The sequence below is a fragment of the Pinus tabuliformis genome, chromosome Q (assembly GCF_031772625.1).
Source record: "Pinus tabuliformis cultivar Carrire ecotype Pingquan chromosome Q, CPIR1, whole genome shotgun sequence".
In the NCBI taxonomy this organism is placed as follows: domain Eukaryota; kingdom Viridiplantae; phylum Streptophyta; class Pinopsida; order Pinales; family Pinaceae; genus Pinus; species Pinus tabuliformis.
The window spans coordinates 1237101278-1237116445 of record NC_142296.1 but is presented as its reverse complement, the minus strand read 5'-3'; the positions used below and the strand labels follow the sequence as shown (position 1 = coordinate 1237116445).

General features: G+C 36.3%; 1 protein-coding gene across 1 annotated transcript in view; it reads right to left on the bottom strand.

Annotated features, from left to right (window-relative positions):
* Positions 1-15168, bottom strand: part of LOC149224285 (uncharacterized) — a 657847-nt gene that overhangs the window by 349999 nt on the left and 292680 nt on the right. Inside the window, exon 7 of the mRNA XM_089388141.1 lies at positions 13760-13915. Within this exon, the coding sequence (XP_089244267.1) occupies positions 13760-13915 (156 nt within the window). The remainder of the gene's footprint in view (positions 1-13759; positions 13916-15168) is intronic.

The following is a 15168-nucleotide window of genomic DNA, read 5'->3' as shown; positions in this document are numbered from 1 at the left end:
AAATATTGTGTCCTCTTGTTTTGGCTTGTCTTCTACTGTTTTTATTTATGTTCTATCTGCATTTATTGTCATGTTCATGTGATTGCTAATATGGGAATTGATATTGGGCTAACAAGAAAATTGAAGTAAATTGCTATTAAGCATAGAACATACCATTGTTAACTAAAATTAACACTTAGGAACCCATTAAAAATAATTAATTATTTTAATAAAATTGTCTCCAGGTGGAATTTTCCAAAACGACATCTAGGTATTGTGGAATACATGTGTCCTAGCCTCCCTGCAAATTTTGAGGCTTAGATCACATCTGATGCTACCAAAAATCAACAAACTACACCCAAAGGTATGCCTAGTGTCTCCATCTAGGAGTCTCCCTGGAGGAAATACTCCAAGACCCCGTTGCACAACACTGTACGCTGTTGCATACCACCGAGCATCCCTGTACTCCTCAACATGCCACTGTACACCACAACCTACCCCTATACACCGTTGGATACCCCCTGCTACTGTTGTCCCATCCTGTATCACCTCGTGTCTTGCCTGTGTCACCGTACTTAACACTCCCCGCAGGTACTCAATGCGATGTGAGTTAATCCCCCTACTTCACAATGTAAATCGACATGTTACGACACACCACCATGCATCTGCATGCTCCTCTACAGGCCACTGCTCCTTTCTCCATCGCCTTGCACACCACTGGATGTTATGACCTAAAATTAGGTGTGTAAACATCAATCTGCATCCCCCTACATAACACAAGATCCTATGAGATAACTCTGTGAAGTCCTATGTACCACTTCTCACTATCGTACCACCCTGTCACATACAGTATCGTGCATGTGCCAAAGTATCCACCACTCTACTAGTAAACCCTCCATGATGTGGGCTACATATCCCCATCTGCCTTAAAAGACCTGAGCAACCTGACTCCTCACATGCAAATGGGAATGACACTATTGTGCCTATCCTCAGTAGATTTGGTGTCCAATATACCAATGAGAGTGTACCATCTCCATTTAATGCCCCATCTAATGGCCTGCCAATGCCACCTCCTCCTACCAACTCCTACCAGAGTAAGCTAATCACCCTGTGACTCCACGCACAGTCAATATGCGAAGACAACTCATGAGATTTGTTTGCTCCCCTGTCAAACCATCTTGTCACTAGTGTTGACCGGGGCTCTGATGGAGATCTGAAAATGTGTGTGCACCCAAACGTTGGATCCATCATGCAACTACTACCATCACCTACCAACTCTATGATGTGATGGGAAATCCCACCTGGATCCCAACAACAGTCTGGCCCTTGAGTCCATCTAGTAATCCCTGGCCTTTGTTGAACTGTGGCCATGGATGTATCCAACCGCCTAGCCTACTCCATCAGGTACTAGCTCAATACCTCTTGCCATCCAATCCCAAAGGAAGGATCGAATGTACAATCTCCTGTGTATAGAACAAGCCCTCCACGCTGACATTGTGCCATACACATCTCATGTCGCTCAGTCCTGCTAACCTGGACATCCCCTCGAGTATGTCTAGACAACTCTACCCCCCTCAACCCAATGCGTAAAGGTGGGCTAATAACGATGTATATCACATCAGTGTGCCTCTGAAGCGAACTATGCTGAAATCCCAACGTGTTGTCTCCATGTTGCCCCTCATCAATGGCTAGCCCAAAGGATGGTTGCACATCCTCCTCCATGATGGACTCAACACGAGTCTCCGACTGCTCCTCCATAGAAAACCCAACACGCAAGACACATGCTCACCAGTCAGTTTTAGGTGACTGTCGTCTAACAACTCTGTCATAGATCTAGATGCGTCTGTACCTATCGACTCATCAACAGTGTAGATGTCTCCCGACACCTCATCAACCTGTGGTGCGCTACTACCACCTAAGAACTCTATCACAACCCAGGATACCTCATCAATGGATACCTAAAAAACGGATGGCATCTCATCAATGAGTGTATGCTCAACTGTCTCCTTGCCAACCATGGCCCCTTCAACTACTCTTTCATCTTCTGCCTTAATCCTCCTCATTATCCCTGCATAATTCCACTAAATCCCCACTGATTTGTGCATGCCTCTTAGTTCACAGAACTCCCAAAAAGAGAGGGGCACCTGAATGCCATGACCTAATGATTGGTATGCCCTCCAATTTGCTGCCAATATCTCCACATCAGTTGTAATCATGTCTCGCCATCTTGATGCATTACCCATAATTTTGGGCATAGTGGATTTATTGTGAAATTGAAAATGGTCTTGATTCCCAATTGTGGAAGGAATTAGCTACTCCCCCACATCAATCATCATTTGTTGCATCCTAATCACCTCATTCAAGATTACTTCCAGGTTGTTTGATTTTAATCTTTCTTTGGATCCCGTGATTTCTTAGCTTTTTATTCTGGTCTTGTCATAGAATGAAGGGTTTCCCACAGGCTGAGCCAATATTATGGCTCTGATACCACTATAATATTCCTAATGGAAATACTAAGTGATAACAATAGTGAAATCATAAACGTGCAATAATAATTACATACACATGCAGAAATACCGGATTATGCCAAAAATAACACCCAAAACACCGAGCCTTTTTATTGAATTAATCAGATGGAGTATAATGAGTAGGATTAAAAGAACCTGGGCTTGCTACAATAAGCAAGGAAAGATCCCAGGTGAATAAGATGGTACCCAAATACTGGAAATGACTACTACCAAATCTGCATCCACCCAGAAAATTGTTGTTGCCACTGGAAAGGAACTGCTGATTTAGCCCTCCAAACTGCTCCAAAAGTTTTGAGAAATTAGCCGGAGGCACTACTCCAAAGTTTTGAGAAATTAGCTGGAGGCACTACTCCACCAACTCAACAAAAGCCAAAAATATCTCACAGACCCAAGTGGCGGAAATGGTCCCCGAAATAGCTGTGACCTCCTCCAATAACTTTTGTTGTTGATTGCTGAATGCAACTAAGAATTCTGCCCTCAAGAGTATTCAGAAAATTCTGCAAAATTAATCCTAGCCTCCTCTCATAAAACCCACAAAAACCTAGAAAGGGTTTGGGCTGAGTCCAACGTGCCTCGGTGACCCCAATTTGTGCGTGGACCTCTAATTAGCTAGCAAAACTGGCTGTAGATGAAATCTTCTACAAAATGCTCCAAATCTCTCCTAGAAAATCTCCTTCCCAAATTTTCCCTTATTCCTTCGTAGCCACACCATAGATTCTCCTTGCCCAAGTGATTGCGTAACAATGCCCAGTGAGCCCTGCGCAGACCAAGAATTGGAGCAACTCAACTCTCCCAAATGCCTCACCAACAAACCTGCAAATTGACAAGAAACTCCAACCCTCTTTGTGGAAGGATTCTTTGCTAATTGGCTGGCCCAAATTCCCCTTTTTGCTGGCCCTCCCAAGAGCCACAACTTATATTCTGCATCTAAGAGAAACTCGCTTCAGTTGAAGGAAATGACTGTAAATGTGCTCAATGAAAACTCTGAACTGAACTCCCCATTTTCCTCACTAGGGATACACTCAAAGTTCTCTAAAATGAGGGTGGAATTCTTGATCGAGAATTCCTTGTGTTGAACAGCCCGGTTGTCTTGGCTACGCAGCTCAAGAGAACTAATGTTAAATTGTCAAATGATCCAAAGTACCAAATTGAGACCTCCAAGCTCTATTTATAATCGTTGGCCCTCTTTCCTTTTGGTGGCCCCCACCTTCCACTAATTCGCACCCCTTCCTCTCTCTCTCTCTCTTCTCACTAGTGCGAATTGCTTCATTGGGTCGAATTCCCTTCTCTTGTAGCCCCCACATTCCACTAGAGCTATAATTTTCTAGTTCTCCTATGTCCCATACGCCAAAAATGCCTCCAATGCCCAAATTACAAAATTGAGCTATGCTTAGCACCTCCCCAATAAACTCCATTAATCCCCTCAAATAAAAAATCAAAATTGGGGATATTACATCTGGGTTTTGGTGGATTTCCCTCAACCATCACATTCTCAAGTGGTTTATGCTTACCACAAACAATACATCACATCAGTGGTTTCTAGCTGACCATGAACCTTTCACTGTCATGACAAGTGGTTTTGGCTTACCACGAACCTTGCACTACAAAGTCCTTTTTAGAGCACCATAAACTTTTCGACATGACAAATTATGGAGGTATACATGCCTCATTAGGGATTACATGATCATTTGATTTAGGATATACAATTTCAAAATTTTCATTTCAAGCTAATATATGCCTTAAACAAACATATGGCCAATAGCATTTCTATTCCATCATCAAAAACATTATTTGAAGGCCATTAAACTTCTTCGAAATGTTTTTCATCGATTCAATGCATCTATATCTCAATTTTGAACACAATACTATTTATTCTTACCATGCTTTTTATTTCCTACATGTCTACTATCTTTATTTTTTATTTTGCTTTTGCTTTATGTCTCCATCATTCATTTTCACATGCCATTCTCTTTGTTGCTGCATCATTGTCTCCTTCCTTCTCTCTTTTTCTACACTTTTGTTTCACCCCTTGTTTTAGGTTTAGGAGTCCATCTTCTTCTTTCTTCATCTCAGCTGCACTTTTTCCTATTGTCTTCTTCCCTCATGGAGTCTGCTTCTTCATCATTTTTCATTTGTTTTCTTCTTTCATGTAGTCTTCTTCTTTCATCTATATCTGCAGTCTTTTTTCATTCACAAGAAATTATATCTTCTCACTTCATCAATGATCTTCTTGTGTAATTTTCATCTAAATCTTCCATTCTAATACCTACATAAATGTTGTTTGTTTGAGTGATATCAAGGTCCAATAAAGCAACCTTTGACCTTCGCTTGAAAACTTAATTGACGCACCACTGTCATGATTTGACATGACTTGACCTTACTATGAATTTATTTGACTTCACTTGAAATTCAACTTGACTTTGTGTTTAGCTTTAATTTGACTTGACTCACTTTGTCTTGAGACTTAACAATAGTAACAATCTTGCTACTCACATCTAAACCTTGACTCAACATGATTTTTTTAACTCTTCACATCAATAAAAGCTTAACCACAAATTTAAACCTAGGGTGTTAGGTACCACCAGACATGCACCCAAACTTTTCATTTTCAATATGAAATTTGAGCCAAAAAATTCATTGTAATACCTTTTATGACAACTTTACAATTTAATCGTTATGACGAGACATCATTAACGTTCAATGGGACCAATATTAATGATTTTCACATTTTCTTAAAAGGGCTAGCCAACTTCAGAACTTATCCATGTTGGATTGATTCAAACATCGTTGTTTCTTTCCACTTCTCAAAACCCATTGAAATTTGGACTTGCTTCAGTTTTAATTTTGACTTGATATATAACCTTTCATGGTCTTTCATAACACCATGTGTTGTCGCCAGAGTGTCTAGGCACCACGACAACGCTCAGATCGGGTGTTGTCACCCTGATCCCCAATCTCTCCGTTCAAGCTGTTTCCCTACAACAAGCTAAGGGGGGTAGACCCTATGGAAAAATGGAATGAAGAAGAGCTAGTTGGGAACCAATCAGTTTGAGAGACATAGTGAGGTGATCAAGTACTTGATTAAAATTTAGCAAGACTAAGGATTTGATTTAGATTTTAAACAATTGATACCAGTGCCTTATGGAGTCAACGATCTTGCTAGGGAAATGAAGACCAAGTAATCAATTAGCAACTACTTCTTAGATGAATGACTATCTTATATGAAATGGAGATCCTAAAACTAATGTGAGATGCAAGAATCTTGGTTAATTTTAGTTAAATGCCTACTTAAATGCGAATCCCTCGATCCTTTCTATGTTGAGCCTGATTTCGTAGTAATTGGCAGAGAGAAGATAAGGAGAAGCACACTAAGGTGTGATTAACAATACCTCTCCTGAGATTCTAACATACCCGGTGCCTCCGGCGTTGCAAAGAGTTGTGGCTCTGATGATTGCAAGGTCACCGTTTTAAGTACTATTAAAACAGACTTCTCAAGCAAAGATTGATGGATACCTATCTCTCTATTGACCAAGTTTATGCTTGAAAGTAAATTTTATCTATGCAAAGTTGACTTATATGCAAATGCACTGGAAAATGAGATAAAGTTAGACTCGAGGATGGGAAAACACTTGTCGCAGAAACTTCCAATTACCCAAATGAAATGTTCACTTTATGGATGAAGACTTAAAAATAAACTTCTGAAAATATCACAATTAAACCACAAACTTATTTCAAATCTTTTTGATACAATTATAGCTCAAAGAGAACAAAAACTTCTTTGCAAATTAATATTAATGTCAACAAATGTTCACAAATACTCAGCTTAGGAAATAGAGATATGCAATCTATTATAATTCCACGACAAAATTCCTTAACAATCACTTGAAAATATTCGCAAAATGTTTAACATGTAACGAGCATTAAATAATTCAAGCAATGCCGATCAATTTCAATAGATGCACAATGTTCTAGCAATTAAATTTCTAGAGATCCAAATACTTTAAACAACCATGAAATTTAAATGCTAACCAATTTCGATCCTAGAATTAAAATGATTTATGCTTAGTGACCCAAATCTAGGAAAATTTTCCTATAGTTAATATTTGGATAAAAAACTTTCAATCTTGTTTAACTATAGAGAAATGAAAAATGCTTAATACCACAAAAGTTCTCCTTTAGATTTTATCCTTAGCACAAAGGACACCAAGAAGAAATTTACAAATTTGATTAGTCCTTAGAAAAACCTTTCCAATGTGCTAAGTTTTATGAAGCAAGACTAAAGTGGTAGATGATTAATTAAGACCTTTTAACGTGACCAAAATAAATCAAAAGATTTAATAAATTAAAAAAAAAAATAATGGGCCGGAGGCCACATAAAAAATTTAAAATTTTTAAACGCGAAAAATGCTTTTGATTTAAATTTTTTAGAAAGTCCCAAAATCACATGAAGCCCCTACTTTTTTTTATTTTTTAGTTTTTTAGGGTTTTTAGATTTTAGGATTTTGATTAGAAATTTTAAATTTTTTTTATGATTTTTAATGTTTAGAAATTTTTTAATGTTTTTAGATTTTTTAACTTTTAGATTTTAAAATATTTTAGATTTTTCAAGTCAACTAAAAATCATAAATTACAAAAAAAAAATGAAGTGAAAAAGAATCAAGTGAAAATCGAAAAAACAAGAAAATAAAAATAATAAAAAGAAATCCACAACCAATAAAATCAAACCTAAATAAAAATTTAATGAAACTAAAAAAATACATATGCTATAATCCTAACTATATACAAACCTAAACTAAACGAAAATGAAACTTAACCTAACCAATGAATGTATACAAATAAAATGAAATTGAATGTTTATGTTGTTAGTTGTTGGTGCAGGCTTGACAACAGAAAAATAACTCGACGACGGGGAGAACATGGAGATGCAGGTCTGGGCAGCGCTCGAGGGTTTGCAGGGATCCGCGGGTGAAGCAAGACTACGACAAGGGAAACAGACAGGAGAGGGGCAGATGAAAGTGCAGCTAAAGGGAGCCACGAGTTTAGAGGTTTTTTGCAAGTTGGAGCTGTAGCCAGAACGCGTGAGAAGGCAAGAAATGGACGTGGAAGAGAGGACACAGGTTAAAGCTACGATGAGAGATGGAGTTGTAGAAGCCGAACAGCGTGGAGAGGGCTGATAGCGAAGGAATATGTGCGGATCTAGACAGCGAGGATGGATGGCGAGGAATGGAGCTGCATGAGGGGTGTGGGTAGCACGCAAGTTCTATGACTGCGGATCTGGAGTAATGATATGAAGAGCTACGGATTTGATGGGCATCGTATGGAGATACAACGGACAACAGCGGGAAGAAAAGAGAGGTTTCTGTAAAAAAAATCGAAAATTTTGCAGTGAAACAAAAACCCAACCAGCGAATCAATCAGCAAAATGGTAGCCCTGAAACCCTCATGAAAATTTGCAAATCTAAAAATTTTTGGAACCCTTATAAATTTTTCCAGATAAAAAATAAAAAATTGAAACCCCTGGACTGCAAAACGTTGAATAATATTCCTGCAAAATGATGTTGATGAACCCCAAAGATCCAAATCTTACCTTCTAGGACCTAGATCTGGACTCTACACAATTTTTTCCTTCAGATATGTAGCTACAAGACAACAAAAAACACCCAAGCGATATATACAATGACTCAAAAAACTAAAACCCAAGTTAGAAAACTAAAAATAATTACATATCTTTGTACATGAATGATAGATTTATCAAATCTAGGGAGTGTGAGTCCAACTCCACTCCTAGATCTGATAATCTGAGGCTCTCAACAGCCAGATCTATTGATTTAACACAGAAAATTTAAATTTTTTGAATTTTAAAGGAGGTGCTGAGCTCAAAACCTTTCATGCATCACTAGTGAAAAATATCTTATGATAAGCTCGGGATCAAATTAAGCTGATCTCTTCAGAAAACACGAATCGGGGGTTGACTAATTCAACCAAAAATTTCCTCGAATGTCTGATGATCTAAAAATCAAAACTTTCCTGCAAAACTCAATTCAGCCATCAACGTAGAGCAAGAAAACAATAATAAAACTCAAACAAATAGAGATACCTGCTATTATGTTCAGAATTTAAATTATTATTCAAACTCTAGTGACTAAGCAAGATACATGTACTCAAATCACTCTTCAAAAGCTATTATCAATGGCTAAAAAAAATTACGCATGAAAAATGACACATCTTACAGTATTTCCATGAAAAGTAACGCCGGCGAAAATAAATCCCAAAGTCTTTCTTTATTGCTCATAAAAACATTACAAGAGAGCTTTTCACCTAACACACGATCCCGAGATCAGATGAACTAACTGACAAATGACCTCCTATTTAAAGATAAATCCTCCAACAGCTAGTTCGAGTGTTCCTCGTCAAAGCAATCTCAACTGTTGATGCGGATCAAAATTTCTTTTAATCTCATCCATCAAAATTTTAAATTCTTGAGGAAATTCGAATTTTTCAATTAAATGCATTTTAATTAATTCAAAAATTAAATTTTTGAATTAATTTCCTCAAAATTTTGACTTTGACTTAACCCCAGGGACCAAAGGCTTAAAATTTAGCAAAATAATTAATTTACCTTAGTCCCTGGACCTTTTAAAATTTAATTTTTTAGGACCAACGAATTTTGCCTTCGGAGAATTTAAATTTACCTAGGATCTAGAATTAATTAAATTTCTGACTTAGGATTTTAATTAATTTTGGCCAGAAAATTTAATTAATTAACCTATGAGGGGATAAATTATTTTTCCAACCCTCAAGACACTTTACATCATGATTTTTACATTTTTTACATCTCAAAGGGGAAAACCCATTTGCAAAAGACCCTCACAGACTACCCATTTCTGCGACACAACTATAATCTAGCAGACCAAGCAATTTGTAATAAAATAACCTAACCAAATAGTTAGGAATATTCCCAAATCAGTTTTACATAGACTCGATTTAGAACACTAGGACTCCCCTAAGTTCCTAGTGATAAAGTCCATTTCGAGTTTGGGGTAAGGCTAAAGGAAAACTCTACCAACCATCCGAGAATGGATCGGTGAGACAAAAAACCTCCCAAAATGTAGATTATCACCAAAAAAGTAGGTTTACCTAAGCAATTATATACATGACACGGATCTGCTAAGATTATTTACATTATACATATGCAGAATGGGTTTACATTATAAGATGATGATCAAGCTGATGATGATAGCTGGACGGCATGAACACATCGATCAGGCGCTATCCCTTTTGCGAAGAAAAGATGTATTGCTATAGGTCGTTGACACCCAGTAGTCAACACCATGCTTTTTTGACTAAAAATTATTATTTTTACAAAATTACAATGAAATAAGACTCTTATATAACTTTATTTGCAAAAAACCCTCATAGAGTACCCATTTCTGCGACACAACTATAATCTAGCAGACCAAGCAATTTGTAATAAAATAACCTAACCAAATAGTTAGGAATATTCCCAAATCACTTTTACATAGGCTCTATCTAGAACACTAGGACTCCTCTAAGTTTCTACTGATAAAGTCCATTCCGAGTTTGGGGTAAGGCTGAAGGAAAAATCTGCCGACCATCTGAGAATGGATCGGTGAGACAAAAAACGTCCCAGAATGTAGATTATCATCAGAAAAATAGGTTTACCTAGGCAATTATATACACGACACGGATCTGCTAAGATTATTTACATTATACATATGCAGAATGGGTTTACATTATAAGATGATGATCAAGCTAAAGATAATAGCTGGACGGCATGAACACATCGATCAGGCACTATCCCTTTTGCGAAAAAATAAATGTATTGCTATAGGTTGTTGACACCTAGTAGTCAACACCATGCATTTTTGACTAAAAATTATTATTTTTATAAAATTACAATGAAATAAGACTCTTATATAACTTTATGGGGACTCCTACCTGATGTACATTTACTTCATCACCCACTTCAAAATAAATGAGCTTCACCCATCATGCCATTAATAATGAACACCATCTCAACCTTTTAATAAAACCACTTTTCATGATACAGTTTATACATTTTGTGTTGGAGTATGGCGCTATGTGGCTCCAATTTTCTTTAATGCTTTGACTTTGACCCTCTTTTCCTTATTATTGGCATTGTGAGCTGCACTTCTTTTTGGGCAAATTAAAGGCAACCTCCCTTTCAATTACACGTTGAATGTCTGTAGGTGTTCAGACCACTGTAATTTTGGGCAATCCAGTTGCTTGCCAGGTGTTTTGTAAATTGTTTGCAAAAAAAAATTGTGCCCTCCTCCCATGGTTTTCAAGCATTTCCAATTGATGCACATTACCTCCGTATTGCTTGACAATTCTTCAAAAATGATTTTTCTTACTGGACAATAATTGGTTTAGCTGTCTTAACTATGCTCTGCTACAACTCTGTTCTTACTCTCGCCACACTCTTACGCTTGCGCTTTTCTCCCAAAGCTCTTCTCCAGCTCTATTCCAACTTAGTGCAACAATCCAACACACTCATCCTCTGAAGGTAATAAAAAAGTTGATCCGGGAGCCCTGAGTTCCATATCAAGAATCCGGCCACTTCAAGGTACTAGGGAATTTATGAAGTGCAAAAATAGTTCCTCTTACTCCTACAGAAATGTCGATAGGGACATCTAACAACCGCCATTCATTATGCGCTTGACAGTGAAGCTGGAATGAGTGGAGCACTTGACTAGTGGTCATTATGACTCCCATGTTTTGAATGTCTTACTTCCATTAATTCAGTCGCAGAGAATCCATCGTTGCCGCCATTATAACACACTACTGGACCTCCAAAACCGTCAACGCTTTCTGAATAATTTTCTGTCAACAATGGTATTGGAACACAACACAACATTCTGTGACAACGAAGGTGCATTTTCTTTTGGACGCTTTTATCTAATGATTGTGGTGTAATTTTCAGCACCAAATTCATTGGCCTAGATAGCCAATCTCAGACTCTTGTGGTTTATTCTATCGCCAATTCATCCACTTCATGAAGATCTGCAAATTCATACAGCTTCAAACAGCCATCAATTCAAGATGAATGCAAGTCGATAATCACACAATTTTCATCAAGCCTCATCAATATCACACCATTTTTCATAGAGTTAAACCTGACACGTTCTACTCTGATACCAGAGGTTGGCTTTAAAACAAATTAACAAACAAACACAACACTAGGAGTATATGGTCAAGAAATCCTCAAAGGGGAAAATCTGTTATTTTAAATCATCCCATGTGTGTTGTGTGTTTCTACTACTGTGCAAATGGTCTCTCTATAAAATTATAGATGACCATAACAACTATGCCATAATTAACCATCTCCATAAGTATCTCCTTAAATCTTTACATGAATCTCTCAACCAAATAATCTTACCTAATATCTCTCATTTCTTTTCATCTCTAATTGTGATGTAGAGTTCTAGAATTGGTTTACATCATTACAAACCATCATATAATTTATTGTGTCAAGAGGTGCATTTTAGAACCCAGTATGAGGATAATGTGTGATTCCATTTGTGCTGAATGTGGAGTTGACATGTGTCCTTTTAAAATAAAAATAAAAAGTATTCTTCAAAAAAAAATGTCGGCTATAATAAAAAACATAAACGAATATACACATTTGGTTAGTTTTAATTAAGTATATTATAAAACATCAATATTCCTACTCTGAGTGTGTTCACTAGGTTGATTATTGGTATTACAACCCAATATGAAGGAGATGAAGACATCGTAAAAACATTTCACTCTCACTCTTAGCCATAAATGATCAAGTAAAATAATTTCATTGTTGATATTACAACTAAGTATGAAGGGGACTGAAACACAATGAAAATATTTCACTCTCAGCCATAAATAATAAAGCAACATAATTTTATAAACTTTATAAACTACCTAAAAAAACTCATATTTTCACATTTGAGTGTGAGGAAGTTGTATAATCCTTATACTTTCTAAAGCATTTCAGCATGAGACTTAAATAAACTGTTTCAATATCCATGTTAACTAATTTATTTGAATATCAATTTCATCCATATGTATATATGAGAAAAATAAAATAAAGTTGATCATAATAGAATATTTCAATCTTCAAAGAAAAGGTGTAATTTGATGGAATAGATGGAATTGCAAATTTATAGTATGCACTATACCCAATCTGAGTGCCAAAGTGAGTCCATTTATGCATTCAAAAATGCAATTTAATCAATGAAGAATTATGCATGGTGTGTGTGCGTGTGTATAACCAGTAAAGATGCATCTTAACCACGTATCTAACAAGTGCATAAAGAGATCAAGTTTTTGGTGGTGCAATTTTTTTACACTCTAAGAGAGGTTTGCACCTCAAAAGAGATTGGATCCCTATTGGTGCTTGCTAGATCCGTGGTTAAGACAAATCTATATTAATTTATTACACATCACAAATAGGAGTTAATCCTTCACCATCATCTCATGCATGAAATTATTTCAGGTATCTCATCAAATGAAAGAGTTAATCCTTCACCATCATCTCATGCATAAGATTATTTCAAATATCTCATCAAATGGAAGAATCTGTAAACAATTTATTAAGCATCATCTAGAATTGCAAGCTTTGAGAACAAAGCATTTGAAAGTGGGAGGCATGTTTTGTTACTCTCCCAATAATTTATTACTTGCCTAATAATCTTTCCTTTACTCAGTTATTTCCGGTAATAATGTGGGTGATTGGATCAATATCAATACACCACAGATTCTTCTATTCAAGAACTCACTCTTATTACCCATACTCTCCTAGTACTTACAAGTAATTACTTTTTCTTATCCATTCCTCCATGTGTCAACGAAAGAAAGTGCATGATATAACTACCTCTTCCATAAATAAGCCATGGTAGGAATGGGGAAGACATCGAAGAATCTTGTGATGTTATATTCCAAAGTTGCCACCTCGAAACAATATTGCGATAAGAAATTCTACTTTTCTAATTTGTTTATTTCATGTGAGTCTTAGATTGCATGAAATATCATTACACATGCTATTATTGAATCTTACAATGACAAAGTTATTCCCTCTATAATTATGTGTACTTCCTTTTGTTCTCTGTGCATTGCAATTTATTTGTTAATATAGCTCTAATAAAGAAAATTTGAAAAACACTCAAAAATAAAATAAATAACTTGCCTAAAATTATGTGCATGCACTCTAGATTCTACGATGACATAAATTTTACCTGTAACTTTGCATCTTGCCACAAGGAGAATGGTTGAGCCTCTTTTGATGAAGAATTAAGATAAATGAAGACTGGGCCAAAAACCTTTTGCCATGCTTCTCCAGAACGAAACTTAGGACATAGCTCTTCACCCGCATAATGAGCACTATGAAACATCTGCAATTTCAATTCAACTTTAAAATAGACAAAAAATAGAAACTTCTGTTTATGTTAAAGTGGAAGACTATTTCTTAAATTTTATACAGAAAACAACCAATTTTTCTTAGAACTTCCTGCCATGGACATGTAATTCATGATGCTGTTTAGTGGCTCAAGATTTTAATGAATGAGAATTGAATCATTCTAAAAGATGGATATGATGAGAAATACTCGTAAAACAGTTCAACATTCTTTCTATGGCTGCAGTAACGAAAACATGAACTAGCATTTGAACATAGGTAAAACATGAAAAAGCATTTAATCATAGATGCTCTGTCTGCAGTTTTCTTTCACAGGTCACAGACCACCTCTATGTTATCAAACCCTATGATCAAGAATTATATAGCATATCTTCATCATGTGACATGTACAACAAGGCTAAAGAAAAGTCCTGTATATGAGCATCACAATCAATATAATATTCCATAAGCATTCAAGCAGAGATATTAGTCTATGGTAAATTGATGGAGGTGATACTGTAAATTGTTAAGCATAGGAAGACCAACCTTGGGATTATGCATGCCAGTAGCCAAAATCTTGACTGCAATACAATATAACCATTAATACCTAGCAGCATATGCTACTGTGCTAAAATCTAACTGTCAAAGCAACAATGGAAAGTTGCAAGGTTTGGCAGGTATTATTGCAGCTTTTTTTCTTTTTGGATAAGACCTAACTTCATGGTATAATTTTCAGGAGGCTTTATGTTTAAAAGTAAAACCATGTGGAAGATAAAATATTATACAAGTAATATCAATAACAGTACCATGTATATCCTTCCAACCTAATAGCTATTCAAAATTCAAATAGACAATGGATTATCCTTTCAACCTGACAGTTGGTAGCCAATAGATATCGTTCTATAGCAGCAATCTACGAATTGAAAATGAGTTTAACACAAGGATATGTATTACATAGAAACATTTATGGAGAACCCGATCACACACCCGTAACTACCTTGAATCAATCCCTATCTCCATTACTCGTATAGATGCATCCAACCATTAACAACTTCATCCTTAATGCTAAAACTAAACATTAAACAATTTGGCCATATTATTTTCCCAGATACTTTTTCCACTCTTTCTAAACAAGCAAGATGATAAAATTGGATTAAGAAGTACCATTACCTTAAACGAAATGAGGCAAATACTCACTCTGTTTACTCATAACTAAGGTTTCTGTTTACTCATAACTAAGGTTTTCTGCAA